The 17,498-nt window shown below is 35.8% G+C and overlaps 2 protein-coding genes across 2 annotated transcripts; both read right to left on the bottom strand.

Annotated features, from left to right (window-relative positions):
- Positions 1-3,716: 3,716 nt before the first annotated feature.
- Positions 3,717-4,472, bottom strand: LOC103949168 (FH protein interacting protein FIP2-like). The gene has a single exon (XM_009360271.2). It carries the CDS (start codon positions 4,470-4,472, stop codon positions 3,717-3,719), a length of 756 nt encoding a protein of 251 aa, XP_009358546.2.
- Positions 4,473-10,134: 5,662 nt separating this feature from the next.
- On the bottom strand, positions 10,135-13,787 carry LOC103967536 (cytochrome P450 714C2-like). Its single transcript, XM_009380784.3, has 5 exons — positions 13,226-13,787; positions 12,078-12,304; positions 11,661-11,908; positions 10,934-11,288; positions 10,135-10,739 (listed from the first exon to the last, which is right to left on the bottom strand). The coding sequence occupies exons 1-5, from the start codon at positions 13,530-13,532 to the stop codon at positions 10,314-10,316; spliced, it is 1,563 nt and encodes a 520-aa protein (XP_009379059.2). The 5' UTR covers positions 13,533-13,787; the 3' UTR covers positions 10,135-10,313.
- Between the last annotated feature and the right edge of the window lie 3,711 nt (positions 13,788-17,498).

A 17,498-nucleotide genomic window follows, 5' to 3' on the forward strand; every position in this document is an offset into this window, starting at 1 on the left:
TGGCTAACTCCTCAAATGTTCGTGGTTTGATGCCTTGAAGGATGTAGTGTAGTCCCCACTGCATGCCTTGAACGCACATCTCAATGGCAGAGGTTTCAGAAAGCCGATCTTTGCAATCCAGACTTAAAGAACGCCATCTATTTATGTAGTCGACGACAGGTTCATCTTTACACTGTTTCGTGCTGGTCAATTCTAGCATGTTTACAGTACGACGAGTGCTGTAGAAGCGGTTGAGGAATTCCCTTTCTAGCTGGTCCCAACTGTTGATAGACTCAGGTTCGAGGTCAGTGTACCAGTCAAAAGCGTTACTTTTTAGCGAACGCACGAACTGTTTGACGAGGTAGTCTCCCTCTGTCCCAGCATTGTTGCAAGTTTCAATGAAATGGGCGACATGTTGCTTCGGGTTGCCTTTTCCATCGAACTGCATAAATTTTGGGGGCTGATAACCCCTTGGCATCTTCAAAGCATCAATCTTCTTGGAGTAAGGCTTTGAGTACAGTACGGAGTCATGCGAGCTTCCTTCGTACTGTGTCTTGATAGTGCTTGCGATCATCTCCTGTAGCTGCTGGATAGAGAGAGATCCCATGGATGTTGTTGCTTGGTCTAGCTTTGGCTTCTCTTCGACTTTCTCCGCTGGTGGCTCCTCTTCTTCGTCGCCTTCTTTCTTTAATAGGCCAACAATTGGGTAGACTTTCACGTCGGGCAGCGCATCTAGTTGGTTGACAAGTGCGGCAATCTGCAAGTCCTTCTCTTCCACAGTCCGTGTGAGCTTTGCAATTGCTTCATTCATCTGAGCTAGCTGCTCCTCGATTGAAGTTGCTCCAGTGGTCATGACTTGCATGGTTGTACTGCCGCTCGAATCAGCGTCGGAGAATAGGGACTCTGAGTATTTCTTTGGGCTCTCCCCTTTTGATGCCCTTAGCGAGGCTAGGGTGATCACATGCTCGTACCTCAGGTGCTCTTGTTCCTTTGACAGAGTTAATGCAGGGGCGGAAGCTGCGGCAAAAAGATCTCTTGCCTTACTTCGGGTTATGATGCCCGAAATATCACCACTTGCGGCGATGATGTTCTTGTTCTTTGCTTTGATTGCAGGAACAGCTTGATCCTTTCTTGATGCCATTTGCGTTTTTCGATGATTTGAGGATAGAGATGAGAGGTAGAGATTGTCCCACTGGGCGTGCCAAATTTGTAAACACGAGAAATTCCTGAAACACAAGAGACAAGAATACGTGTACAAAATATATTTTTTGTATTAAAGATTTTGGGGTTACAATCTCTTTGTAATTTGGTTCTCTGATTCTATCTTCGTAGGGTGTGGGTTTGTGGATGAGTTGTTGATCCAAAGGGTCGTCGGGGCTTGATCTAAGGATGAACAGTTGATGAATGGAACTTCAAGGGGCGTTGGGCTTGATCTTGAAGAATGGGTGTATGAGTTTGTTGAGGTTGTTGATCCAAAGGGCCGTTGGGGCTTGATCTTAGGATGAACGGATGATGAATGATGAACACTTTCTTCAAGGGCCGTCGGGGCTTGATCTTGAATTGAACGGATGATGAACGATGAACACTTTCCTCAAGGGCCGTCGGGGCTTGATCTTGAAGGAGGATTTGAAGTTCTTCAAGGGCCGTCGGGGCTTGATCTTGAATTGAACGGATGATGAACGATGAACACTTTCCTCAAGGGCCGTCGGGGCTTGATCTTGAGTTGGTGGAAGTTCTTCAAGGGCCGTCGGGGCTTGATCTTGAAGGTGGATTTGACGAAGAACGAAGATTGCTTTCTTGATCCTTCGGGATTTGCTTGAGAGCTTTAGAGTTTCAAGGCTTCTTTCTTTCTTCCTTCCTTCTTTTCTTCTTTTCCTTCTTCTTTTCTTTCTTCCCCCTCAAAATGAATGCCTTGGCCTCCTATTTATAGAATTCCAAAACTTGATTTTTGGATTTAAATAATCAGATGAAATAAATCATTTCTGCCAGGTATTGACACGTGTCATATTTGATGACTTTTCCAATTTATTTCGATTTTTCGTTGAATCACACGCTACATGTAAAATTTATGTGACACGTGAACGTTGAAATTTTAATTATTGGTCAACATTCATTTCAGCGAAATTTTGATGTCTACAATAGTTGTTGATGATTGAATTATTACTCAAGCGATGATTACCGTGCTTATTTCTTATTGGTAACACATCATTTGATTTGCAAATTTAATTTAAAATTTTGGTCTTCCTAATATATCAAAAAGGTATATCTACTTTATTTATCGTGGCTACGCTCACATCTGTAACTCTTTAGGCTTTAGGTATCAGTTAGTTAAGGTATCAAATATGCGTTGTCAAGGTTAGCAGATCAACAAATAAAGCGTCACGGAGATTTGCACCTCTAAATTCACAATCTTCCAAGCAAAGCATCTTCAACGACTGCACCCTCACCCTCAGCGTCCACATAACCGGATTTTGCACCTCGAGATCACACCATGAGAAACAAACATTTCTCAGACACGCAAAACTGAAGTCAGCGTTTGCCAAGTCCAGTTTCGAAAGGTGAAGGCCAGAGAGGTTAACGCCTCGAAGCCGGATTCTTCCGTTTGATTGATACATGACTTGATGATATCAAAGCGCATAAATTCCAACTTTTCAGTGTTTTGATCATCCTCCTCCATCTTGTGTAGAGAAACAAGTATGCCATCCCTTCGAATGAAACCATATCCCTTTTCAGGGTCCTGATGGACGAGACAACACGACGTCCATTAAACGTTGCAGCATTGCAGCAAGTATTGAATTATGCCTAAACGGAGACTTGCCCCGATAAATGAAGATGACGCTTTCTTCTCCATGTTCATAGCTTTCTCTTTCTATGTAACAATTCTACGGTCTGTTTATGAAAACGTGAAAGGGTTGATGAACTGGATACAGATCGAAGGCACCCTATAACATATATGATCAAATCCTAAACGGAATTGGAACAAGTTAACAAAACTAAATTCTAGAGAGCCAAGTTCTCTTTAATGTTATAAATGATATGATTAAACTGCACCTTCTTCTCCAACAGATATAGCTGAGTGAAACTAGTGTCATCTCTCAGTTTGTCCGACGACGTGGTGTGACAAGTTCATGCAAATAACAACGTGTGTCACTAGCAGTTATTAAGGAGGTGTATTCAATTAGGATTTTAAGGGATTTCAATTCTTTTAATGAATCTAAGGGTATTCAATCAAGATTTTAAATGATTCTCTAAAATTCCATGTGCATTCGATCAGGATTTTAACATAGTTTATTAAAATCCTTATAAATCCGGGTGTATCAATTAGAATTTTATTTTAAAGAATTTGAAAAAGTTGAGGAATTTGAGAGATTTTGTAATGTATTTTAAGCATTCACAAATCCCTCCTCTTTCCATGAGATTTCGAGTGAATTGAATTAAAATTTTACATAAAATCTCTACAAATTTATTGAAATCTCTTAAATTTCCAATTGAATACACCCCTAAATCGGCGTATTCAATTCAAAGGGCTGAATAAAAGTTCATACAAAATTTAGGTTTGTGGCTCCAACGAGACACATACAGGTAAAGAAAAACAAGCCTAATGAGAGGACCAAGAAAATTTAAACGCGTCAATGAATAACACCAGAAAATTGTGCATCCCCGAAATGTTGCCAATTCACATTTTCTCCACAAGCTCCTTCAAGATTTGCATCCTTAAAATATGTATTGGACATCATCTAAAGACTCATCAAGTAAGCCTTATCCAGACTGGCCGCCTCTAAATTTGCATTTGTAAGATCAGCACCATGGAGCTCTGCAGATATCAAATTTGCGTTGAAAAGGTTAGCACCAACAAATAAAGCGTTGCGGAGATTCGCCCCAATAAATTCAGAACTTTGCAGACTAGCATGTTGAAAGATGGCACCCTCAGCATCCGCGTGATTAAAATTTGCACCTCGAAGATCACAACCCTTGAAACTCACATTTCTCAGACATGCACAACTGAAGTCAATGTTTGTCAAGTCCAAGTTCGAAAGGTTAAGGCCGGAGAGATTAACGCCTCGAAGCCGGATTCTCTCATTTGATTTTATACATGATTTGATGATATCAATGCGCGTTAGTTCAGCACCCAACTTTTCAGTGTTTTGATCATCATCCTTCCTCTTGTTTAGAAAAGCCTGTATATTATCTTTTAGACCGAGTAGTTGATAATACTCCGCCTCTCTTATAAGTTCCGAATATTTGGAAAATTCTTCCGGCGAGGGAACAACTCCATCCCTTAACCAGTTAAGGATGTGCCGAAAATGTTTGCCATCCCTGTCGATGAAAACATATCCCGTTTCCGGGTCCTGATGGACAACATGACGTCCGCTAAACATTGCAGCAAGCATTGAATTAGGCTCACGCCGAGTTAGAGTATCAACCGTTGTACAAAACTCTTTTACTCCGATCTTGAGATGAACCATAGAAAAGATGTTAAGGTCCTTCGCCATTGCCTTGAAACTTTCCGATCATATAACTTTTTGATACGCTGATGACCGATCGTGTAACTTTGAACTCTCTAGAGCATTCTGTTTTTATGTGCCGCGGACACTCCCTTAAGTAAATGCAGTAGGCATAAATTAATCACAAAGATTTGTAATTGATCACAAATCGGTGTCACCAATAGGAAAGAAGCAGCTTAATAGATACTTAATAATAATAATCCAATCATCAACATCCAAGTAAATTTTATAAAAATCTAATGTTTAATTTCCCAATCCTAAAAGGTGTTCCTTTTTTTGGTATTCTAACATTGATGTGTTGTAGGCCTATTTGATTGAATGATCTAGGGTTTAAAGGAAGAGGGAGGGGGCGGACAATATTGAGGGAGAAGAGAGTGATTTAATTGTGAGGTGTGTTTGATTCACACCCATTATGCCTTTATTTATAGTAGTACAATAGGTAAAACCTTTCCCTTTAGCTAGGATTACAACATTTAATAGGTAATCTACTCCTAATATGAATATAAGATACATTCCCAGATTTCCTAGGATTTACACAATCACATTCCTATTCTAAACATGACTGCAACATGATGAATATTCTTGTATTATTGTTCCAATTTTTAGTTATATCTATTCATTCTGATGAATAAATGCATTACTATCTTGTGTGTGTATATATATAATTTGAACAAACGATATTTATATACATTAAGGGTGAGGGGGTCGAAACCCTTAAATGAAAGCTAAATCATGGATTCAAAAATAAGTTATCTCCTTGTGCATTAACCGCTTCTGGGCGAAAATCCAATCTTTTAAGTGACAAGGCTTATCTTCATAATGGGCTAGCAATAATGAGGTTCAAATTCGCCTTTGGTGAGAATCGGATCTAAGATGTTTTACTTACAAGTGAATAGTAATATCACTAAACCGTAGTACTAAGTGGCATAAGAAATGCTATTTAAATTGCAAAATTCGTTTTAATTTATTTATATATTTACCTGTGGTAATGCATATGTTGGATAGGAAATCTACTAGTAGAATTGTGTTCATTTGGTTTTGTCTTTATCCTCAATTTAGAATACATCATATGAGAATTGCGTGAAGTAACGTTAAACATCAGAAAAACAACAAACAAATTGATTACAATACTACGAATATTACATTATTACCACAAAAACAAAGACTATAAATATGCCGAGATGACTATATCTTGTCATGGCTTATTATTGTACGAGTTATAAGGTAACTTATTTATAAAGAAAACTAAAGCAAATCCTAATACATAACGAGTAAGAAATCATAAACTAAACCGGTAAGGAATCCTAATCCTTGGCCCACAAGAAAACAAATAAAATAACAATAATAATAATAATAATAATAATAATAATAATAATAATAATAATAATAATAATAATAATAATTGCCAACATTTAATTCATAGGGATGTTAAACTAATATACTTAATCTAATAATTAATTCTCAACAAATGATTTTATCTACACTAAGGGGATGAGGTGAGCTTAGCATCACAATGAATTAATAATAATGTGGTTCAAATTAGCAAGAATCGAACCTAATAACTCTCACTTACAAGTGAAGAGGAATACCACTAAACCGTAGTACTAAGTGACAATCGAATATTTAATTAAAACACTAATGATAAATTGACAAACCTAGAGCAGCCACTGATCACGAGAAAAGATTGCTTAAGCACCAAGGTGGATGGAGAATAAAAAAAAACCTTTTGTTGAGTGTGTTAGCATGTGCAGAGAGACCCTTGTATATTTATACACGTTGGAGGTCCTAGCTAGAGTCCTGTCGATAATAAACCTCCCAAATCTTTCTTGATGCCGTCTAACAAGACTTCAAATCCATATGGTTTTAGAATTCCTGTAGCCTCTCTTGGTGGAGATCCTAAACCCTAGCTAAAGCACTAAAACCCTGGCTAGTAGGATAAACATCCAACGAGAAAACTGTCGTAGGCTTAAAACATAAATTATGCACAAGTCTAAACGGAATTGGAACAACCAAAGTAATACAGGCTTAAAACAAGAGAACAAAGTAAAATCTAAAGAGCAGAACCCCATGGTCGTTCTTTTATCAAATTTCCATCTTAACTTTTGAAGCTGTATATTTTTTATTCGAAAAAATTTAGGAGAAGATTGGTTGCTCTCACTACCAACGCTAGGGTATACTCACAACCTCAAGTCAGAATGACTTATGGCGAAGCTACATAGTGTCAGCCGCCTTTCCCCTCGTTAGAAATCAAGCCCGAGAGTAGTGGTTTTGGCCCTCTGGTCCCATCGGAAGTGATGAAGTTCATCTGTATTTTCTGAGCTATTTGTCGGTTTGCCCCCTAAACTTGTATTGAGGTGCCAATTTTTCCCCTGAGCTTTAATGTTAACCAATTACCCTTGAACTTTTATAATTAGTTAATTTTCCCCTAAACTTTAACTTTAGCCGATTATCCTCCTAAAATTTTATAAATAGCCAATTCCCCCCTAGCATTAGATTTAAAAATTTTCATTCAATTTTCATCCAGCCAATTTTCCATTCTTTTTGTCCCTATACAATTGTTATGTGTTATCCGCATGATCAAAATGGGTAAAAAATTGGATGAAAATTTTTAAAATCTAGCGTCAGGGGGAAATTGGTTATTTATAAAAGTTCGTTGTACATATATTGCTGATTGAAACGTCAAAATTTTCAAATTCATTGTATGTAATTAAGCAATTGAGGGTGATTAACTGCAACACATTTTATAAGACATTTGATGATTCTTGTTCCTAAAAGTTGTTTGGGGGTGTTAGTTAAATTTGTTCTAACTGCTGCATGAGCTTTGTAGTGGGGAATTTGGAGTGAGACAGCTTGATGATTTTACTTTGCTTCGTTCAGGGGACAAGCCGGGAAGGAGTTTAAGGTCAACGTGGAAGCGATTGGCGGTGTTCGCCGTAAGAATCTAGTGAGGTTGCTTGGTTTTTGTGCTGAAGGAGCTCATAGGTAATTTGATCTTCATTTTCTATATCGTATATATTTTCGAGTTTCGCTCTTTTGTTTAATGTGTGACCTTCTCTTGCTGGCTAATTTGTTAAGAATCTTTGTGATTATTTCTTCTTTTTGGATTAACTATAATATATATTTGCCTGAAATGATTGCGCTAATGCAGTAAGTTTTTGTAGGATGCTTGCAGAAGGAATTTCTATGAAAACATATCAATGTCAAATAGTTAATAAGTTGTGTTTTTTTTATAACGCTTCAGGTTCATGGGGATGAAAGCTGCTACATTTACAAACAATTCAAGTTTGAAATCTTTTGGTACCAAACTTAGTTTCAGCGTGTTCACAATTGACGGTTTTCATAAAAACGGTCCAGGTGACGCTGAACAACTAGTTGATTTTGGGGCATCTGAGATACTTAAGCTGCTTGGTTTTCAAGAAGGGAAGACAGCGGAGTGGAGCCAGTATGATGTGGTTTTTGTTCATGTTGGGGCTGGTGAGTTGGAATTTCTTAATACTTTGGTTGGTAGTATATCACAAATAGAGGGTAGTAAAATGTATCACTTTGCAGCGGGGTATGTAGTTTTTCCTCGAACCTAAATCTCTATTTGGTTTCATCAACTGAATCTCGTGTGTCTTCTTTTGTTAAAGAAAATGGTGGACTGTCAATTTAGTCCCTGAATTATCACCTGAGTGAAAATTAGGTCCCTAAACTATTTTTTTTTAGAAAAATTAGTTGTTGAATTATAAAAATCTGCCAATTACATCCCTAATATTAGATTTGAAGCTACTATATTCAATTTTCCGTCAATTTAAGTCACGTTACTTGCATGTGATACACATTGAAGGGTAATTGGTAATTTTTCATAAAGAAATAGTGTATGAAGTTAACTTTGGAGGGTAAATTAGACCTTAGATTCGCAATCTATATGAAATATTAAGGTCTTATAGGTGAGAAAATGACAGTATTACACTCTAAAGTATGTCAAGTGACTTAAGTTGACGAAAGATTGGATAAAATATCTTTGAATAGAATAGTAGGGATGAAATTAGCAATTTTAATGAATTTAGGGACTTATTATATCAAAAATATAATTTAGAGACCTAATTTTCACTGAGATGATAGTTCAAGAACTAAATTGGCACTTGACCCTAAAGAAAATCCAACCATTTTCTATTTCATCATACAAATCTCTATATGTATCTTCTTTTGTTCAGTTACTTTTCTAATTGATTGTCATACATTTTGTGTTTGAAAATGTTTAACCAAACATAGTTTTTGCATATATAAATCATTTAACCAAACATAGTTTTAATGAGGCTTTACGCTGCTATACCAAAATGATGAAATATTCATTTTTAATATAGTTTTATAATTAGGTGCGTTTTTATTCGGGGTTTTAATTTGATCAGTGTAATTTTTTGTGGTTAATTAGGAATTTAGGACGTTGGTAACTTGATTGATTAGGAATTTTTTGATTAGAAATTTGTGGGTTTACCTCCTAATTAGTATTCAAGTTTAGTGCATATAAGTCCCTTTCTTAAGAGGGATCGATTTTGATAAGAAACAAACTGTTGCATTCTTCGTTTTCTTGAATTTCTTTGGTTTTTTATGGGTGTTTGAGTGGTGTTTGATTGAGAAATTTGGGGATTAGGGTTGGGTTGGGGTCTCTTTGGTCTCCTAGAAAATTTGGGAAGGAAAATGGGCTCATGGGGTTTCTTGATTTGTTGTTGGATGCGTGGGAATTGTAATTTCTGGTTGTATTTTTGTGTGTATTTTCTTAAGGGACAAAAACTACTTCACTTTTTTTGGTTTTCTTACCCACCAAATGGGGAATATTTCATTTTCCTTTGTTTGTGTTTGTAGTGATGTAATTCAGGTTATGTTTATTGTGATTTTAAATCAAATGCCTTACTTCGTCTAAATTTTTCATGCTTTGATTTGTTTGCCAATTTTTAAGACGAGTTTGCAAACTCTGCACACTGCGTCCAAGCTATTATATGCTCGTGCCTTTCGCATGCATCCACCCAACTGCCTCACTAGTCTATTAGGGAACCTAGCACTCTTGTTCATACTTTCTGGCCTTATATTCAAGCTGATTCTCTGGGAGCACTCAATCCTATGTTTTTTTGTTGTTTTCCATTTTGGTTCATATCGATACTTCCACAGATTCAAATAACTTAACCACCCTCCTCAATTACTAGGAAAAACAATGAAAATTCAGAAATTGAATTAAAATTCTCACATAGTGACACACAAAACACAATCTTTACTCCATTGCTAATGGTTGCAACACTTCTTTACTCCATATATATGTACATCCTTATATATTTCAATCTTTAGACTAAATAAAACAAAGAAACATCAACAAATTGCTAATGGATTTATTATGTTTGGGAATTTCAGGAATTTGGAATATAGTTGGAGGGAGAAGTTGGTTCCTTTATGTCAAAATGATTCATGTATGTCCTGTATTGCAGTTTCAAAACTTGCAGCAGCGCGTGGGCAATTTCCTATTTGGATCTAGAGTTTAGAGTTGTGTGTGGACAAGAAATTGGAGATGTCCAATAGTTATTTTTGAATTGATGGAATAGACTACCAATATAGCTATTTTAAATTGACGGGGGATTTTCTCAAAAAAAAAAAAAATTTAAAAAAAATTGACTGTGGATAGAAGAAGAGCGAACATGTTATTATGAAATTTCAGTATATAGTTACAAGCAGTAGTGCAAATAAACAAAACCCAATTGGCATCAGCGATGTCAATAAAAAGCTTACAAGTGAACAAACTAAACTCTAGAGAGGAGGGAACCCAACCAACCTCTTTTATTCAATTTTAGCTTCTCCTAGTCATAACTTCTTCACCAAGAGATCAACACCATGTTCCGGCTCTAAGACCAATCTAAGAGTAGGCGCATGGCGGTACTTGGGAGAAAGTGAGAAGGAGAAGTTGGATACAATGAGAGCTATCAGAACCTTGAGTTCAACCATGGCAAAGTACTGTCCAAGACACACTCGAGGACCAACTCCGAACGGCATGTACAGCTGTGGAAGCTTGCAAGCACCTGTGATTCCATTTGCAAACCTCTTGGGGTTGAAAGCATACGAATCTGGTCCCCATAGTTTCGGATCAGTGTGCAATGTTATCACCATTGTCCAAACATTGATACCCTTTGGAACATGAATGTCCCCGAACTTCATGTCCTTGAAAGCCTCCCTTGACACCACACTAACCGGGGGATATAGGCGCAATGATTCATGAATGACCATTGTTAGCTGCACACCACACATCGATCATTCAAACAGTCAAGTTTATGTTCCCAACTTGAGATTATCTCAAAACAATGTAGTTTTCGAACATGAAAAATTCTAGAGGTTGATCATGTAAAACATATATCTTAATCAGGGAGTTATATACTACTATGTCTTAATAAGAAAACATATGCAGTAATCATGCAAAGATCATATACCTGTTTCATGTTGCGCACCATATCAGCATCTGGAATGTGGCCCTGGCAAACTTGAAGGGCCTCTGCTCTCACACGTTCTTGCCATTCTTGGTTCGAAGCCAACAGCATGAGGCACCATGTGGCAGCGACTGCTGTGGTTTCATACCCGGCCAAGTATATGTTCTTGCAGTTATCAACGATGAAGCGGTCTGTTGCCTCTTGGCTAAGGTTACTGTTTTTAGCACTCTCAAGAATAATTTGCAATAAGTCTTTCTCATTTTCTGCTGCCCGCCTTTCCTTCACTACCTGCAGTATCAAAGCGCTAGCCTCCTTTTCGAAGGCCCAAACTTCCCTATTGCTCTTAGTGGGAAGGTGCCTGCAACAAGATTGCAATTAATTAAGATAACTGGTAAACAAGTATTGAGCTATAGAATAATGTTATATGTAAAACATTTGCAGATCATGTGTCACATATGCCAGATTACCTGTATACCTACCAAAGATGTTACCGCAAATGTACATAAATGTGATAAACATAGATTTGTCCAAATTTTTTATAGTTGGTTATGGATTTATATAAGGAAGACCAAATGGCATAGGAGAACTTCTCCGCAATGGGGATGCCATGACAGTAAAGCCAATCAACTATTGTTATATGGGAATGTTAAAATGTTTGGTAGCACATGATTAGCTTAAGATACCGCTACAACAGCATCCCACTTGTGGGTATGTTTTCCCAAGTGAGTACCTCATTCCAGGAATTCCGGCCAGAAAAGCTTTCCTCCCCATTGCCTCCTGGATTTGCTTTAGTTTCTGAAATATCTCCTCCCCTTTGGAATAGTTGCTTCCAAAACAAGCTCTTGAGATAGCATCGCCAGAGAAGCTTCCAATGTAGCTGTCTATTTTCATGTCAGAAATTCCTCCCTCTGCCTCGATTCTACTGTTCCACGAATTTATCAGAGTAATTGTAGACTTCGTGATTAAGTTAACCATTCCCTGCAGGGTGACCATATATAACCACAATCAAAACAAAGAACGTGGCCTAGAGATTTTTTTTTTTTTTCCCTACCTTATTTTTATTTCTAATATGATACCAAAGGACCATCACTACAAATATTACAACACCCTTGATCGTTAAATAACGACTGCTTAAGAGCATATATACCTTAACTTTCTCCATGTATAGTTCAGGAGCAATGATTTTGCGCTGATGCACCCACGAGGTGCCATTTGAGGTTAAAATACCTTGACCAAGCAAAGGACCGCGCTCTTTAAATTGATACGTTGGTTTCCCCAAGTCCAATGATGTGCACGTTGTAATGTCCCTCACTGCGTCAGGCTGGTTCACATATAATATTTGTGTGTTTCCAAGTGCAAACACAAATACTTCACCTGTAGAATGTTTTCCACTACCCTTTAGCAGACATAAACCTCATTATTCAGAAGAAAGAAAATTAATTTTGCATCCTAGCTAATGTTCATAAATCTACAGATATATAGGATGAAGTGTCGATTTAGTCCCTAGACTATCACCTTAGAGAAAATTAGGTCTCTGAATTATTTTTTCCATAAAATAAGTCCCTAAATTCATTAAAAATTGCTAATTTCATCCCTACTATTATATTTAAAGTTATTTTATCCAATTTTTCATCAACTTAAGTCACTTGACACACTTTAGTGTGTAATACTGTCTTTTTCTCGCCTATAAGCCCTTAACGTTTCATATAGGTTGCGAATCAAATGTCTAATTTACCCTCCAAAGTTAACTCCATACACTATTTCTTTATGTAAAATTACCAATCTACCATCTAATGTGTATCACATGCAAGTAACGTGACTTAAATTGACAGAAAATTGAATATGGTAGTTTCAAATCTTATATTAGGAATGTAATTGGCAGATTTTATAATTCAAGGACTAATTTTTCTAAAGGAAAAAAAAAAAGTTTAGAAACCTAATTTTCACTTAGGTGATAATTTATGGACTAAATTGGCAATTCATCCTATATTATATATGCATATACAAAATATAGCTTCCCCAAGTACGTAGAAAACTTTTGTAGTGTATCCAGGGATAAGACATAGAAACATATGTCGGAAATGTTACATGTGTTAGGATGTGGAATGGAAGTCTCATATCAGATAAAGGAAAAACCTTGTAAGAGTTTATAAAATTATAAGGAGTTAGGTTACGCCTAATATTGCTTATGATTGAACCTCAACTTCCCTCAACATGGAAGTTGTCCTCATATGTGATGAGGAGGATCATGACACAAACATAATACTAAATGTATAATTATAGGCATATAGATACCATATAGCTTCCTCCACTTCTCAAAAAATGGAAAGAGAAGAGCAGCACAGTTGTGAGAGGTCGGGGATTCACTTGTAGGATTGCTGGAGCCTCGAGCCTTCTTTATTTCCAAAATATTTCCCAGGAGAATAGTATGTGGAGGTCCATTGATTCCTTGCTTGGTTAGCAAGGATCGAAGCCTCTTTGGCTTCGCAACAAGCCCGTTGTAGAGACGTGCCACCAATCCTATAAACCCTAGCAACACAAGGGACAGTAACACTTTTGCATCAAATTGGAGGAGCTGCATTGATGCAATTAGATTATTCATGCAGCCGGGAAACCCTAGTAGACTGCCTTACATATAATATATAGTAGTCAAGAAGGACTAATTCATTTAAGATTGTCAAGTCACGGTTCTGTCCATCTCCAATTTGCATCATGGAGATGCTCTTATAAATTTCGGGTTGCGGAAGATTACATTGGCTGGCGCTTGTATAATTTATTGAGGAGCTGTTGACAAAGTAAATATAAAATAAAAACTTGTCTAGTTCAGCTGGACGGCATTGATGCTATTGAAGTCTTTTGGTGACCGAGTCTTTGCTTTTATATTTTTCTGTGTGTAGTGCGTGTGTGCCAAGTTTCCAACTTGGATTGGTATTTATCAAAGTACGTAATTTGGCCTTACAAATATTTGCATTTTATATTTGTATGACGGGCAAAATATAAGGATATTTCTAAGAACCAAGAACAAAAAAGAAACTGGTTTTCTGGAAGTAGTGTTGTACTTATCCAGAAAACTGATCAACTAAGAGCACCTCTAATGAAATGCAAGATGCCTGGGAATGATTATTTTACGCGGAAAACTTTCAAATGAAGAGTGGAAAATATCCATCTTGGCCAAGAAATGTAATAAAAACCTAATTTACCTCTTTCCCCTTATAACAAACTCACATTTATATTTTCTCGAAAATATAAAATAGAATTTACATCTTGAAAAATGCTCTTATGTAGGGTTGCGACAAAATCCATTTTCTGGCACTTGTAAATTTTTTTTAGGAGTTGTTAAAAGTAAATTTAACATTAAAATATAAAATATAAACTAGTTTAGTTTAGTTGGCCGGCATTTTAGTGAAGTCCTTTGTTGGTATTTTCGTCCTATTGCTTCAGTCAATATTAAAGTCTTTTGTTGGTATTCGTCGATTGTTGTTTGTTCAATAATCCGTCCATTTCCTTGGTATTTCCGTCCCATTGTTTTTCAGTCAATGTCTTGTTTTTCAGTCAATATCTTGGCATTTTCGTCCCATTGCTTTTCAGTCAATATCTTGGTATTTTCGTCCCATTGTTTTTCAGTCAATGTCTTTTGTATTCGTCGATTGTCGTTTGTTCAATAATCCGTCCATTTCCTTTGTATTTTCGTCCTATTGTTTTTCAGTCAATATCTTTTGTATTCGTCGATTGTTGTAAGCTCCTCCCGGCTTTTACTTTCATACTTGCCATCATTTTTAGGTACTAATTTTCCTTCTCCCTTTTCTTGATAGTGGACCAGTACTGATGGCAAGTACTGTTACTGTATGACTAGGACTAAAGATATTAAACTCTCTTCAAAGTTGGTGATGAGAAGTAACATTTAATATACCTCCTCTATTCCAATTTACTATACTCGAAAATTTGAAGGGGGATTTCATGTTCAAAACTAAGGTGTGGAAAATGACTTATTACGACAACTTTTATTGTAGTTAGTAAAGTACACGACGAGAAAAAAATGAATAGTGTTAGAAAATGAATCTTACATTGATGAGATGTAGGACTTTGCATGTTTGCATGTGCTTATAAGCAGTTAAGTTACTCTCTATATTGTCAATTGGTTTATGGTGGAATCTCAACTTTCTTCATGGTATCAGAGCAAGTTGGTTCACGTATGAAGCCCAATGGTCACACGTGCTCCACGTCACCCAATTCGTGTTGTCCACATGTTTGACTTAAAAATTCGCCACATGTGCGGGGACGTGTGAGAATGTAAACGTAAAAGAGTTCCACCTTGGTGAAAGGGCCACACGTGAGGGGGCACGTGAAAATGTGAAGGGTAAAAGAGTTACACCTTGGTGAAAGGGTAAAAGAGTTCCACCTTGGTAAAAGGGCCACACGGGAGGGGGACGTATAAGAATGTGAAGGTAAAAGACTTTTACCTTGGTGAAAGGAAAAACCTTGTATTCATTGATAGTATGATTAAGAAGAAATTGTATCAATCATTTTTCAACTTTAACTTAATTAGAGTAATGGTCTCTTAACTAAAAATTCATGATCATTGGTCCCTCAACTCATCAAAACATGTATCTATGATCATTTTCGTCAACTCTGTTAAAACTTCTGTCAAAACGAACCACGTGTCACGCACATAAAGCTGAATCAAGGAGCAAATATAGAAAACCAAATAATAAAAATTGTGGAAATGGTCCCTCAATTTTAACCCAATTAGAGAAATAGTTCATCAACTTTAACTCAATTAGAGCAATGGCTCTTCAATTTTAACCTAATTGTAGAAATGATCTTTCTAACACGACTCACTTTAATCGAATTATGACAGAGTTGATAAAAAAGGACTATAGTTGAACGTTTTAAAGAGTTAAGAGACTAATGTTCATGGATTTTTAGTTGATGAACCATTAATCCAATTAGGTTAAAGTTGAGGTACCATTGTTATAATTTTTTTTATATGATTTAATATCGCTTGTATTAAAAAATAATTATAATTTATTCTCTTTGTAGTTAAAGTTCAAATTGACCTCAAAACGAGATCAACCTATCCAGACACAAGTAAGTATCTGGAACACAACCGTATTCGGTGTTGCTATTTCACTGAAAATCTTATGAGATTTATTTTTTATTACTGTACTCTAGAAGTAAACAATATCACGTTGTGTTTGTGGTATCAATAATTTTAAGTGAACCTTAATGAAAATGATTTCTCCAACTTTTTAGTGACCAAACATCATAATAACTTTATTTAATAAAGTTGACCAACTTTAATAAAAAAAACTTAAATTTTAATAAAAAGGACAAAAGTTTAATATAATAATTTTAAAAACAAAAATTGACGTCTCGTACTCTCACAAAAACTAAAAAAGACTTAACTGAACACTGTATTTCTAAAACTAAAACGGGTACTCTCATTATTTCTTAAACTGAACACTGTATTATCATTTTTTCTTAAACTTAGCACTGATTATTTCTAAAACTAAATACTGACTATTTCTTAAATTTCCATTAAAAAAAAAAAAGACAGAGTACTGCGGTGTTTTATATGTTTTAAGAAGCTTCAGGTGCAAAATAACAAGTTCTTCTTGGATCTAATTTTAGTATTTTACAATAATTTTTCTGATTCTTTTATGTATTTTTGGTCTGTTCGAAACCCTTTTATTAGTTACGTATTTAGCTGTTAGTGATTGTTCCGTTGAAGCCATTGTCTGTTTAGTTTCCTATAGAGTGATCAAATTGGTAGAGCCCAATTAGCTTTTCAGTTAATAATTTTGAAGATTAATGAATCAGTAAAGTTACATTTTCTCAGTAACCAAACATGGAGAACAAGAAAATTGCTTTTATTCATTTGAGCTTTAGACACTAAGATCATCTCCAACTCTTAAGTTAAAACTTACAAATTTTAACCCATAAATTTAGGTTTTAATTCAGAAACAATTTTTCTGCTACAACCCTTATGGGTTAAGTTTTTAGCCCGAGACGATCAAATAATGAATTTAGGATAATTTTTTCTTAAAGTAACTTTAAAAAAAATACGTAGACTATCATAATTTAATTTTATGAACATTTTAATCTAAAAATATTTATAACTTTAATTTAATTGAAATAATGATTTCTCAACTAAAAATTAATTATCATTGGTCTTTTAACTCATCAAAACGTGTATGTATGATCATTTTCGTTAACTCCGTTAGAATTCTATCAAAATGAGTTATGTTGGAATGACCATTAGTACAATCGGGTTAAAATTAAGGGATCATTGCTTTAATCAAGTTAAAGTTGATATATCATTTCTCTAGTTGAGTTAAAGTTGACAGGCCATTACTGCAATTTTTCTCATTTGGATTTTTCATATTTGCTCATCGATTCAACCTCATGTGCAAGGCACATGACTCATTTTAACGAAAATTCTAATAGAGTTGAAGAAAATGACCATGACCATTACTCTAATTAAGTTAAAATTAAAGAATCATTGCCACAATTTCCTCTTAAACTCATGATTGTGATATTTTTTTCGTCAGCAAAAATAATGAAAAGT

This window comes from the organism of the source record quoted next, unplaced genomic scaffold (genome assembly GCF_019419815.1).
Source record: "Pyrus x bretschneideri cultivar Hongxiangsu unplaced genomic scaffold, Pyrus_bretschneideri_v1 Contig5, whole genome shotgun sequence".
Classification (NCBI taxonomy): Eukaryota; Viridiplantae; Streptophyta; class Magnoliopsida; order Rosales; family Rosaceae; genus Pyrus; species Pyrus x bretschneideri.

Excerpts from the sequence above, each read along its gene's own strand:
- LOC103949168 (XM_009360271.2), bottom strand. The coding sequence starts at position 4,472 with ATGGCGAAGGACCTTAACATCTTTTCTATGGTTCATCTCAAGATCGGA.
- LOC103967536 (XM_009380784.3), bottom strand. The coding sequence starts at position 13,532 with ATGAATAATCTAATTGCATCAATGCAGCTCCTCCAATTTGATGCAAAA. Across the intron at positions 11,909-12,077 it reads TATACATGGAGAAAGTTAAG|GGAATGGTTAACTTAATCAC; the intron begins GTATATATGCTC and ends GTCACCCTGCAG. Across the intron at positions 10,740-10,933 it reads TGGTGCGCAACATGAAACAG|CTAACAATGGTCATTCATGA; the intron begins GTATATGATCTT and ends TGTGGTGTGCAG.